General features: G+C 34.4%; 1 protein-coding gene across 1 annotated transcript; it reads right to left on the bottom strand.

Annotated features, from left to right (window-relative positions):
- Positions 1-711: 711 nt before the first annotated feature.
- LOC131157502 (temperature-induced lipocalin-1) lies at positions 712-2,806 on the bottom strand. The gene is made up of 2 exons (XM_058111704.1): positions 2,130-2,806; positions 712-1,078 (listed from the first exon to the last, which is right to left on the bottom strand). The coding sequence occupies exons 1-2, from the start codon at positions 2,499-2,501 to the stop codon at positions 896-898; spliced, it is 555 nt and encodes a 184-aa protein (XP_057967687.1). The 5' UTR covers positions 2,502-2,806; the 3' UTR covers positions 712-895.
- Positions 2,807-15,137: the final 12,331 nt, after the last annotated feature.

Genomic DNA, 15,137 nt, shown 5'->3' with positions numbered 1-15,137 from the left:
TTATGACTAGCTTCACTATATCCCCTTAAAAACAATTATCTAACCATAAAAGGACAAAAGAGTCAACAAAATATGGCTTGCAATTTCTCATTTTATTTTATTTTATTTCTGCCTTATTTTTTAATTTCTCAACCTTTTTAGCAAGTGCCAAAAAATAAAAAAAATAAAAAATATTTTTTCCCATTTCATACAATTTTCACATCATCTTTCCAAAATTAAAATGTGTTTATATCCCAAGCAACTCGATCTAAATGATTACCATCGTCCACTCATACCATACCAACCCTAACTCACTCATACCACTGATTATTTCGACCTTCCTCGAAATCATCTTAATTGTCCCTACCTCATCTTGTCCAAATCATCTTAATTGTCCTTATACAACATGCAACATATCTATCCATATATAACATTGGTTGAAAACAAAATGCAGGCAAGAAATGTGTCACCAGTTTGGCTCTGGACCACATTAGGGCAACCCAAAACTTCAAGAGAGTAAGGAAACATCCCCATCCGACCAACATCAACCAAGGATACGGTCCAGCCCAAAGGGGTCCCCCTACACCCTTGAATGCTTAATACCTAAGTTTCATTTCAATTTCAATTTCAATTTCCAACAAGCAAAAACAAAACTCAACACTCACTGAAAATCACCCATGTGCCAAACTTCACACCAAAGCAAGCAAATGTTCACGAGTTCACACCAGCAAATGAATGAACAACATGCCACAAGGATTCAAAGAAACTTCATATCCAATACATGCACTCTTAATTTACAGCACAATACCAAATAAGCTTATAATAAAATAATGATACATCACTCTCTTTAATAAGGTTTTGGGCATTTTATTGTGTATGTAATGCCCGCTTTAACTATATGATCATGCAATGCCTCCTACTTCCCCAGAATGGACTTAAACCACCATATGCCTTTTGTGTCTTTGGGGCCTTCCTCCTCTGGTGGAGGATCAGTCTGTGGTGTCTTGTGGAGCTTGCTCACATCATAGCCCTCGTCTTTGGCCTTTTGAACCAGTTGATTGTAGATTTCATCATCCAGATGGGTCTGCCTGCACAGTATCTGCAAGGAAGCATAGCCACAGAAATTTTAATCATTGAAGAACTTTATTGAAAAGATAGCAGAAACTAATATAGAATTGTGCTAAAAATTAGAGGAATTTGAGTTGGGAAGAACCATTGGCCTTAGTATATCCCAAGCAAAATTTTACAAAGTATAGACAAATTAAAAGCCCGCCAATCCTTATCTTCTCTGCCTATTACTAACGTTTCCAAGGTATTCACTGTTCAAGATAGATTTTGCATGACATACACAGACCACCAATCTCAGCTGTAATGTAGATTGATCAAAAACCCACTTTGAGAATCATGAGCAGAATAACAAACTCTGCTCAGTGCAGAGAATACACACACACACACAAGAACTCTCTCTCTCTTTCTCTCATACACACACGACTCAAAACATGGGGCGTTAAGAGAGAGAGAGAGATCCCATCAATCTCAGCTGTAATGCATATATTAATGAAAACCCACTTTGAGAATCAGAGCAGAACAAATTCTGCTCAGTGCAGAGAATACACACACACAAACACACAAGCCCCAAACAGAAAATAAGGAATCATGATTAAACAAAAACCCACGTGGTGAATACAAAAACAAAACATGTACACACACACACACAAAGCAGAAGACTCAAAAAATGGCATGGAAAGGTAAGAACAAGAACAGAATAATGACACACCCAGAGATACTTCCTGGTAGGCTGGCCAATCAAAGCATATTGGTAATCATCATCGAGGAACAAAATCCAGTTAAGAGAGAGAGAGAGCTCCCACCAATCTCAGCTGTAATGTATATATTAATGAAAACCCACTTTGAGAATCATGAGCAGAAGAACAAATTCTGCTCAGTGCGGAGAATGCACACACACACATACACACAAACACACAAACCTCAAACAGAAAATAAGTAAGGAACCATGATTAAAAAAAAACCCCAGATGGTGAAATACAAAAACAAAACATGTACAAACACACACACAGAGAAAAAGCAGAAGACTCAAAAAATGGCATGGAAAGGTAAAAAAAAAAAAGAACAGAATAATGAAAACACACCCAGAGATACTTCCTGGTAGGCTGGCCAATCAAAGCATAGTGGTAATCATCATCGAGGAACAAAATCCAGTAATCCCCAACGACAGGAATGATGGGTAAGAATGGAGGAACATAGAATTTCACTTTCAGCTTGGCCTCATCACTCTTAGGGTCAGCCTTGTAAGCAGTTCCCTCTATGGCACCCCTTTTCCCATCACTCCAAGTCTCATTGAGGACATGAACAGTGCCATCTTCCTTCAATGTGTAAGTAGCCCTAGTGTTCACCCCATTCTTGGGCTGAAACCTTGATGGGAATGAAGCAATTTCATACCACCTTCCCATATACCTCTGCAAGTCCACACCTTTCACCACTTCCATCTCCTTCTTTGCCATCTCTGATCTTTCTTCTTCCTCCTTTTTCTTCTCGTTTTGGTTTCTTGCTGAGAGAAATGGAGGCTTGAAATGTTGGCTACGTTTTAGGGAAGTTTCTTCTTGATAACTGGGCGAGAGACGTGGACTTATGGGTTTCTTACACGTGGAGGGTGAGCCTTTGGGGAAAGGCTTGAGCGCCAAGCGTCCGGCACTTACCAGGTTAAGATCGAGAAAACTCCAGGCTGCCGGCGCTCTTTATTTTCTAAATATAAGTTTTTAGTCATTGAAGAAACATTTATGAATTTTTTTCCTGTTTCTGCTACGACTCTTTGATTTTGGTTGAGCAACAAAAAGGAAAAGAAAATAAGAAAATTCACTTTTTAATATATTTTTTCTCCATATTAAAAATTATTAAAAATAAATTTTTATTTTATTATAATTAAAAAATTTTAACAATTAAGTATAAATGATGTGTAAAATTATATTTTTTGTTTTCTTTCTTGTTTTCTTGGTAACCAAACATTAAAAAAAAATAGATTTTTTCATATTTTTCTTTCCTTTCCTCAAGATTTTATTCCAAAATGTTAAAGGTTCTTAAATTTTTTTTTTAAATAATAATAATAATAGAAGTTATCGATTCAACCTGCACTATGTTCATATTGCACATTTTTAATTCTACAATTTTAAAAAAATTTTAATTTTTCATAATTATTTTTTGAACAATTAAATTTTTAAATGATTAAAAGTATAAGTGGATAGTTCTTAGAGGTTAAATGTGTATTTTTCAGCAGAAGCAAATAAAGCTAAATTATTTTTTTATTTCTAGCAAAGTACTAATTGATCTCATTACTTCAATAGTTTCAATATCATCAAAAAGAAAACATTTAAATAACCATTTAATATTACATCAGTATTATTTCTAACAATTCTTTCTAATCCTCGCTCATGCATTTGCTATTCTTGATTTCTTGTATGTTCTTCAAGGTTATCTGAAATGTAAAATAACAATTGGGGTGAGACGACGCTCAGTAAGTAAATATGTAGCACCTCAACCCTCTCAGTGGGCCCGGAGTACCACTAAACATACATTACATACATATTTCTAATACCATACATATACAACCCGCCCAAATGAGGAAAAACGGGTGTTCCATTCTGGTCTGAATAAACATGCATAGCGGAAAACATACATCTTCTAATACAACTTACCAAAGTTTCTAACTATTTCTCATATACATTCATACATAACTGAAAACATAATCTATTACATATACAACCCCCAAAAGACAAACGCTGCATAAAATCTCACCAACTCTGACAAGGATCGTCTACTATCTAACTCTACTTGGCAACACGCTAGGCTCGATCCCTCGAAGGACGTGAAACAACATTTGTATGTTAGGGTGAGACACCTCTCAATAAGACGGATTATATTATTATCAGTGTATGGCTAGCATGAGATTTCGTGTGTACATATACCGCTAACATTAAATACATTTAATTGACATTATAAAACTGTACTGCTCTGTAAATCTGAAAATACACACTTTAGCTTAATATAGCCCTTTCTATAGTAAATATGTCCATATATGTCTAGAAGATACAGCCTTATTTGTAGGACTAGCGTCGTCACGCCATCACATACACATGCGACATGCTTTCCCCCATGACGGGTTGTGCGGCTCGAAGGCTAGACCTGACAAATAGTCGGCCGACTAATGCCAAGTCAATGACATCTTTAGGTGGGGAGTTGTTCTGTAGCGACCCCCAATTTTATTAACATAAAATGTAGCATAATAATGGAAAAGTCAACTCGAACTCTTGGGTAGCGGGGACACCTGTCATTCACAGCGGAAAACCTAGCAGCAGTAAACATAAAATCTCAAACATCCAATCATAAAAGATAATACCATAATTATCTACATTTCCAAAATACTGTTTACATTCTTCCAAAATATCAAATTAACTCTAGAATTAGACACAAAATAATTCTGACCCTAGTACAAAATCTCACCCTCCTAACGGGGTAATATCCCTACTCAACGGCGGCCACGACCCGCCGATCACTCAGGGTCTCCTAAAAAATTAATTAATGTTGGGGGTGAGACACTTCTTAGTTAGGGAAAATAAACTAAATACAACTATGTGGCAACATGAATATTTAATGCAATTATACGTATACGGTACATTTCATATTTCATAAACATTCATCATATCATACTGAAAAATCATATGCTTTCATATTTTATAGTAAGTCATACCATACATAAAACATCTGTTATACTGATAATACTGAAAACATATACCCAAGATGAATAGCTAGCTGGTGTTATGTATTACCCCCCATGACGGGTTGTGCAGCCCGAAGGCGGGACTCGACAATGGCTGGCAGACCACTGCCGAATCAAATATGTCTGTAAGTACGATGGGCCTGCCACACCCTGGTCCAGACTGCCAGGTGGACGTCCACACTCTACTGAAAACCACATTGACTATCCATCTCTTATCCCATCGTGGGATGGTTAGCACTAATCTAAACGTAGATATCTTATCTACATATAGCTACGATACTGAGCTCCTGAACTGAACTAAACTAACATCCTGGTTGTGATAACATATAATACATGTTCATACATGACATCATTACGGCCTCGTGCCAAATATATCGTAATTATGGTCTCGTGCCGAACATATCATAATTATGGTCTCGTGTCGAATACATCATAAATACGGCCTCGTGTCGAATTTATCGTAATTACGGTCTCGTGCCAAATATATCATAAATACGACCTCGTGCCGAATATATCGTAATTACGGCCTCATGCCGAATATATCATAAATATGGCCTCGTGCCAATAACATAAATACATGACCTCGTGCCAAAATCGTTTCAGGTACGTACATTCTAAAAATAAATCATTTATCATATATTCATCAAAATCATCACAACATAATTCATCTTTTCATAATACCTGAAAACATGCTTTACTTGTAAAATCTTTCATATCATAATACATTTTATGTAAAATAATATTCATGTCACACATGTATTGTTAAAAGTCATACTTCATATTCTAAAATCGTGCTTTTCTGACATCTCATACAAACATATACATTTTAATCATCATAGCAGTATTTTCTCAATCGTACATTTCATTCGTAATAAACAGTTATAACATAAGTTTTTCTGAAAATAAATTTACTCATAATTAATCATAATGTACATGGAAATTAACTGTTTTGGTTTATTCCCTTATCTAACTACTGAGAAAGCTCCTAAAATATCCTAACCTGACCCCCGTAAGATTTCCTAGTCAATACCCTGAAACTGAAAATTTCCAGTATTAAACTTCAGTATTTTCATACGTACATCATTTCCTATAACTATCACAAGACCAAATATGGCTTAAAAAGCCTTACTTCAATTCAGGGATGATTTCCAACTTTGTTTTCCCAATGATCCGCTCCGGCAAACTCGTAGAGAACTTCGCCAGGAGCGTCGTGGTGACCTCGGATTGTCGATCCAGCGTAAATATGACCCAAAAATGATGAGAGAGAGAGAGAGAGAGCACCGAAGAGGAGAGAGAGGGAGAAGAGTTGGCTTCTTTTGTAAGTTAAAAATTGGATTTTTCATATTTATAGAGCAGAGGATTCGTCGATGAGCCACGTCATTCGTCGACGAGTCCTTCATTAATTTCGTCCACGAAATTCAGTCGGCTCAAAACCCCCCTCTCGGTATTTTCTCATCAACAAAGCCCTGTGTTCATCGACGAAATACTTAAAGCCTTTGTTGACGAAACCCTGTGTTCGTCAACGAAGCTTGGAAGCTTTCCTTCCGTTCCTGGTTCCAGTTTTCCTCCCTCTTTATTATCTAAATTCCATTTTTGTTCGGGTCGTTACATGTTCTATCATGAATATAAAAGGAGCAATATACTTGTCCAGTAATAGGAGGACTTGAAGATTGGATGATCTCTTCCTTGGAAATATCTCAATGATCAAAAGCTGCACTGCCCTACTCAATGACATTATTGGGTGTGGAGTTGACGCATTATGAATTTAAAAAGAGTAATATACACTTCCAGAAATAGGAGAAACTTGAAGATTGGATGATCCCAACCTTGGAGGAGTCTGCATGATCAAAAGGTACACTTTTAGAGCGACTTTTGATAAATCAAAATGTTTCTTGTATTTCGATTGCTTTTAGTTGTTCTGAAACTTAGTGATTCATGTTATGTGGATAGATAGGTCTGATGATTGTACCTTTACTGTTTTTGATATGTATATTTGATTAACCTGGGTATGCCCAGTGTACTTGTACATATTCGATTTTGATCAATATATTTACCTTTATTGATAAAAAAAAAACATAAAATAGTACGATGGTGCCTACTCTCTCTCTCTATGCCTGAAGGCTAAGTCATCCAGAATACTCCATCGGGTGGAGCCTCGGAATCACTCCTTCGGGGAGTACTTTACTCAGACCACCAGTAGCCTTTCCCATCCACACTCTAACTGAACAATGTGGTTGCACCCCTACATACATATAGTTACGGTATCGTACTTAACCATGAGAACATCATAACAGGGATTTACTATCATATATGGCAATTTACATCATATAAAATTGTAATCATCATTTATTTCATAAAAAATGTAATATAACATACTTTATACATATTTCTGTAAAATATATCTGTCAGATACTAACTCGGTAAAAACCGGCGTATCATAAACTCGACATTTAGCCATTACATCTCATCTCATCTCTTCTCTTCTCTTGGCATATAACCGTAATATTTCTCACCTCGGCATATAGCTGTTACAGTTCAATATTACACAAAATCTGCTCATTTAATGCCAATTAAAAATATACTTATGCCACACAATTTTCTTTTGGTAACTCATACATAGCTCATCTGTTTGAGAACATACATACTGCTACTAGAACGAGGTATGAATATCTCCAGGTTATTATTTTACTAAATATAAATATATAGCTAAATACGGGAAAAATTGAGATAATCAACTCTACCATCTTTGGTTAATTTTAAAATAATTCTATGATTTGAAATAACAACTTTCTAACTGGTAAAAACGTTCTAAAAGAACAATACTATATTTTAAAAATATCATACTTAAATTTAAACATTTGGTTTTGAAAATAAAGTCGATTAACCGAACCCTAGGCTGGGAAATATTAGAAAAGCTGTAACTATTTATCTAAAAACCGTTTTAACATTTCAATCTGTTAAAACTCATAAACATAGCTGACATAATATAATCCTCTTACCTATTTCCTGAAAAACACCTGGGACGCTCGAAAATCGAACCCTAACTTTTTCCCTAAATCAAGAATTCACTCCACTATATCTATAGATATTCGCTCCTTGATCCTTGTGGTAACCTCCGATCATTAAAATGGGCAACGAACAACAAAGGATCGAAGAGAGAGAGAGAGAGAGAGAGAGAGAGTGTGGGCGCAGGTTATAGAGAAAAAATGAGAGATATTTTGATTTCTTAATGAAGAAGCAAACAAAAACCTATTTATAAACCCCTTGACCCGATCAAATTCATCAACGAAATGACATCTTCGTCGACGAGCCACACAAGGTCGTTCATTGACGAAGGAAGGGCCTTGTCAACGAATCCTAAGTCTGATATTTTTCAGGCGTTCTAGATCTCTTCGTTGACGAAACTTTGAATTTCAGCAACGAACCTCAGAAGGGCCTATATCGACGAGAACATGAAGTTCGTCAATGAAACCTACTGAAAATCCTCTTTTTCCTTTCTTATTTAATTTCCTTATTTTTCTAATACGGGTCTCTACAAAATAAGAATATTATTAGTGTGTGGCCAAAATGAGCTATCATAATATTATAATTTCGTAAAATAACATTTAATATTATAACTTCAAAACCACTTCTAAAATAAATGTAAATTTAAAATTTTCTACATAAAACTTTTACCATCAATTACAATAGTAAAATTTTATAACTATATACTGTAATTGTTAAATTAAAATTTTAACTTTAAAATTATAACTATAATATTTAATTATATACATATACATTTTTCCTTATACGTTTTCTTTAAATCATCATTTAGGCACAAAAATGGTCATATTCACATAAACATATACTTTTCCTTCAAAAAATTAATAACTCTATACACGTAATTAAATATGTATATACATATACTATAAAAATTACCCTTAGGTCTGTTAATCGTAAGTCATGTTTACCCCTATGATTGGGTTGTGCGGTCCGAAAACTTGACTTAGCTGGTTGGCCGGCCAAATTAAATCAATGTACATCATCATTAAGTGAGATTTATTAAGCCCTGGTTCAACCTAAGTGTGCACTCAGGAGAAATCCACTGTCTTATAAAACCACTCTGTAAATAGTGTGGGTGTACTCTAATCTGTTTAAATTTTAAGTTACAGTACTGAGCATTCGTAATTTTTTGTATCCTCTTAGTCATAAGGGGTTTTGAAAGCATCTTAATATATAATTTATACAATTAAAATAAAATTATGACGATATCATTTTTACTTATATTTTTGTGAAATACGTAACGTAAAAATAAACTTATATCATCTTTACTCATACTTTCATGAAATATGTAACGTAAAAATAAACTCATGTCACACGATTTTCGTGTTAAAAATATTTTCTTAAATAGAAATTAACCCTGTAAAATACTCGAGGGGGTTAGAACATTTTTTTAATTCAAAAATAAACGCAAGTATGTTAAAAATAAAATTAGAATAATTAAATATGCATAAAAATAAATTCAAAAAAAATTAGGAAAATAACTTACAAAATCAAAATTTACTTACCTCTTACTTAACCTTATAATATGGTCACAACGAATATCTCTAAATATGAAATCATAAAGAGTGGACTGTGATGACCTGCTTAATTTTCACATTTTTTTTTTATAAAATCAATATCACAAATCCCAGCTCAGCGGATCATAATCCACCTGGACCCGTGGGTACTAGGGATAAATCAGAACACAACACGGAAGCCTAAGCAGTAGGAAACATATAATCACAATATTGTAAATACAAAACATCCATCACATTACTACAAATACCAGAGTCACTATACCACTGTATTTCAGTATATACACATCTCAAACAAAATCTAGGGACGTTTCCCCCAAAAATCCAACTGTCCCTACCAAAGCTTACCCTTCAAAAAGGGCAAACAATGACTCTAATTCAGCGGGGCTTTTCCCGCTCTCCTATTTGGGGCTCCTGAAAAGTTTTTTAATTTAGGGGTGAGACACCTCTCAGTAAGGAAAATAAACTAATGTCAGTGTGTGACAACATGAGTATTCCGTGTTCTACATATACCATACATAACATATGTTGTAACTGTTTGTCAAATTTGGGAAAACATATATATATATCAAATCATGGTAGAACATACTGCAGTTTCATAAATATATCTCATCTCATATAATAATAATAACATAAAAACATTCATGGTAGGTTAGCTGGCTGTTGTCATGTATTACTCCCACATGACTGGGTTGTGTGGCCCGAAAGCGGGACCTGACAATGGTTAGCCGACCACTGCCAAATCAAAAGTACAGTCTATAAGTCTGATGGGTCTGCCTGACCTGGTCTGTACACCAGGGGCGATCACACACTTCTTAAAAACCACATCGACCATCCAATCTCACACCACTCCATACAGCGGCGTTAACACAAATATCATGATCACGAAGACCATGGACACATAGCAACAGTACCGTGCAAGTGCTAGCCTAAACCAAACCAACCAGGTTCTGATACCATATAACGTATATTGAAACTGTGATACATAGATATTTCATATCATTAATTTTTCACATCAATCATATCATTTTGCATATATACATATATCATAAAAATTATCGGCCCGTACGCCGATATTACACATTTTATCATAACTCGGTCCGTACGCCGACAAATCATAGCACAACCCGCACGCTGGCAAATCACCTCCATAGCTCGGCCCGTACGCCAGCAAATCATAACATAGCACAGCCCGTACGCTGACAAATCACATCATAGCACGGCTCGTACGCCGGCAAACATATCATAGCACAACACGTACGCTGGAAAACACATCATAGCACGACCCGTACGCCGGGAAACATATATAAAAATCTCGGCCCGTACGTCGGTTTTCCCATTATAAAAATCCGTATCATAATCTCATTCCAGAAAATAGTATTTCAAACATTTTATACTCATGCTACACTGAACAGATTTTTCGCATATTTAACATACCATCATTTTAACCATATTTTCCCAAATATAAATCATATATAAATACAGTCATTTTCCTGAAATCAAATTCTGTAATAATATACATACATTTTTCATAAAATACTAGCTTAATTTATCCCCTTACCTGGCTACTGAGAAAGCTCCCAAAATATTCTAGTCTAACACTCGTAGGATTTCCTGATCAATACCCTGAAAATGAAAACTCTCAGTATTAAATTTCAGTAATTTTATGCATACATCATTTCCTATAACTATCGCAAGACCAAATTTGACTTAAAAAGCCTTAACTCAACTCAGGGATGATTTCCAACTTACTTTCACCAACAATCTGCTCCGGCAGATTTAGAGAGAACTTCCCCAGGAGCGTCGTGGTGACTTCAGATTGTCGATCTGGCGTAGATTTAGCCCGAAATCGACGAAAGAGAGAGAGAGAACTGAAGGGGAGAGAGAGAGAGAGGAGAGAGTTGGCTTCGTTTGGAAGTTAAAATCCGGATTTTGATATTTATAGAGCAGGGATTCGTCGATGAGCCACGTCATTCATTGATGAATCCTTCAATAATTTCGTCGATGAAATTCAATTAGCACAAACCTCTCTCGGTATTTCTTCGTTGACGAGTCCCCTGTATTTGTTGAAGAATTTTCTTATACCTTTGTCGATGAATCCCCTGTATTCGTCGACGAATCCCCTGTATTCATCGACGAAGCCCGTGATGATTCCCCTTGGTTATTCCTTCCAAAGTGCAATGTCGTTGACGAAGTCGACCTTCTGTTACTGTTTTCCATTTCCCTTCATCTTTATTATTTAAATTCCATTTTATTCGGGTCGTTACAGTGGACGAGTAAAAATTTTAATTATAACAAAAATTCTCCCTCCGCTACTAGTTCTTTCACTCACAAATCCTTCTCTTTCTTTGGAAATTTTTTGTGAAAAATGAATGTTGAGAGCTTCCTATTTATAAGAAAATCTTAGGAAATAAAATGAAATTTATAAAAGTATGGGGAGAGGGATGAAATTATAATTTAAAAAATAAAATAAATGAATGGGTATGAGATGGGGATGAGGGTACATGTGGGAAAAATGGAAGTGTTTGTTGACACTTCAATTTAATTAATTTACTTAATTAATTAAATTTTAAAATCATTATTTCTATTTATTATTGTTATCATTGTTATTATTTTTAAGTGTTGTTTTAGTTTTTTTTTATAAAAAAAGAATCAAATTTAAATTTCGAAAACTCATCTGAGTACCACATGATCTTATAGGCCCCGCATAGGATGTATATATTATTATTATTATTATTATATATTTCTACAAATTATATTTATCATATGAAATTCCATTTTAATCAAATCGATCTCTAGGGAGCGACTAAACTGCAATAGTCTCTGAGCACTCGTTTAGATAAGATCTTTCTTAAACATCAAACATGAAATTAAATATCCTAACAGATAAACACTTTCGTTTTGATACTAACTCAATGTCCATTATTATTATTATTCTACATTTTTTTGGGTTATTACATGAATTACTTTTACACTTTTCTTTTGAGTATTTAATTTTGAGGGACTTTGTTTACATACTGAAAAAAATAAAATATTATTTTGATTTCTTTTGTAATGTTTCTCTATTTATTTTCTTAATTAATGTAACTAGTTTTTATAAAATAAATTTTAAACTTTTAATTACAATAATCATTATTTGATTAAGAGTTTTTTTCTTAAAATATTTATCAACTTTTTTATATGACCTTTGATTGTCATAGACACTTTTTTAGAAATACTTAAAGCTTTGTTTGGTCTTTTTATGATTTTTTAAAAAGGCCTTAAAAAAGTTGTAAAAAGTATTTATCGATACTATTTTGAAAATATTTAGCTCCCCATAAAAAATGAACATTTAGAAATAAAACGTTATAATTTTTTAGCGTTTAATGAAAAAGTTGCAAAGTGTTTAAAAATATTTAAAATGACTAAAACATATATTTATTTTATAAAATATAATTAATGCTTAATAATTATGTAACATTTGAAAAATGAAAAATAAGAATAAAATGTAATAGAATAATTTGTTGGAGAAATGTTAGATTTTAACTTCTAAAAGTTTTAGATCTACGACTTTAAAAGTTATTCAAAAAAGTGTTAAAAGTTAGTTTTAAAAAATTTTAAAAAAAATATTTACTACATACATTGTATCTAACTTTTTTGTTTTTTAAGTTAAAATACAAAACGAGGTTATATTGTACCTATATAGACTATTCTCCTTTATATGCAAATATTTTAACTAAATGATATTTAGTAAACAATCATTTGATTATGTCATCGTAGACTATGTTCTAATTGAAATAATTATATTGTTTATGTGATATTATGTCATTGTTAACAAAATGGTGTCAATAGAAGGTAATAAATTATGTCTTGTTAATAACTATTAATCTATGTTGTATATACTTTCATAAATAGGAGATGAGATTTAACTTACCATGTATGTAACGATCCGAAGAATAATGTTATTTAAATAATAAAAGAAAGGTAAATGGAAACAGGAACAGAAGGAGGCAGTTGATGCGTTCGTCGACGACATTATATTTTGGATGACATAATTCTGAGGAATTTTTCAACTCCTCGTCGACGAACACAGGGGACTCGTCGACGAGGGTATAGGAGGAGATCGTCGACGAGGACATGATTCATCGACGAGAAAATATCGAGAGAGAATTTGTCGAAACCTAAAATTCGTCGATGAGGGTTGAAGCTCGTCGACGAACTTTCTATAAGACTCGTCGACGAGGTGACGTGACTTGTCAATGAATCCCGCAGTATAAATAGAGTTAAACGAGAATTTTCAGTCATTTTCCTGCCCCGAATTTCTCTTTCTCTCCTCATACGTTTTCTCCTCCTTCTCAATAAGATTTTAGGCTGGATTTCCATCGGTTTGACGATCTGAAGTCACCATGACGCTCTTGGAAAAGTTTTCTACAAGTCTGCCGGAGTGGATCGTCGGTGGGGCTGAGTTGGAAACCATCCCAAATTTAGGGTAAGACTTTCTACTCAATATTTGGTTAATTGATAGTTGTAAAAAGTGATATACGTGTAGAAATATTGAACTTTAGTTCTGGGGAATGTTGTTTACAAGGTGTTGAGTTAGGAATACTACGGGTGCGAGACAGATTTTCTTAGGGGTTTTTCAGGAATCAGGTAAGGGGATAAATTAAACTAGTATTTTATGAAAAATATGTATATTATTATAGCATTTGATTTCAGGAAAATAAATATATTTATATATGATTTATATTTGGGAAAATACTGTTGAAAGTGATGATATGTTAAATATACAAAAAAATTGTTTAGTATGACATGAGTAGAAATTAATATGAAATACTGTTTCTGGGAATGTGTTAATGGTATGAATTTTTATAATGGAAAACCGGCGTACGGGCCGAGATTTTTATATGTTTTGCCGGAGTACGGGCCGTACTATGTATATGATTTGCCAGCGTACGGGCTAAGTTATGGATATATTTTGCCGACATATGAGCTGTGCTATGGATGTGATTTGCCAGCTTACAGGCTGAGCTATGTATATGATTTTCCGGCGTACGGGCCGAGCTATGGATGTGATTTGCCAGCGTAAGGGCTGTGCTTTGCTATGATTTACCAGCGGACAGGCCGAGTTATGGTAAAATGTGAAATATTGGCGTACGGACCGATGATTTTTCATGATATACGTATATATGCAAAATAATATGATTGATTTGAAAATTAATGATATGAAATATCCATGTATCACGGTATCAATATATGTTATATGGTATCAGAACCTAGTTGGCTTGGTTTAGGTTATCACTTGCACGGTACCGTTGCTATGTGTCCATAGTCATCATGATCATGATATTTGTGTTAACGCCGCTGTACGAAGTGGTGTGAGATTGGATGGTCGATGTGGTTTTTAAGAAGTGTGTGAGCGCCCCTAGTGTACGGACCAGGTTAGGCAGACCCATCAGACTTACAGACTGTACTTTTGACTTGGCAGTGGTTGGCCAACTATTGTCAGATCCCGCCTTTGGGCCACACAACCTAGTCATGTGGGGGTAATACATGACAACGACCAACTAATCTACCAGGAATGTTTTGTATTATTATTATATGAGATGAAATATGTTTATGAAAATGCAGTATGTTCTGTCATGTTTTGATGATATATATGTTTTCCCAGATTTAACAAAATAGTTACTGAATATGTTCTGTATGGTATATGTATAACACGGAATACTCATGTTCCCACACATTGGTATTAGTTTATTTCCCTCACTGAGAGGTGTCTCACCCCAAAGTTTTATAAACTTTCCACGAGCCCCGCTGATCTAGTGTTGTTTGTC

The sequence above is a fragment of the Malania oleifera genome, chromosome 6, assembly GCF_029873635.1.
Source record: "Malania oleifera isolate guangnan ecotype guangnan chromosome 6, ASM2987363v1, whole genome shotgun sequence".
NCBI classification, from domain to species: domain Eukaryota; kingdom Viridiplantae; phylum Streptophyta; class Magnoliopsida; order Santalales; family Ximeniaceae; genus Malania; species Malania oleifera.
Note: the sequence above shows the minus strand (reverse complement) of the source record. Positions and strands in the feature narration are given on the sequence as shown.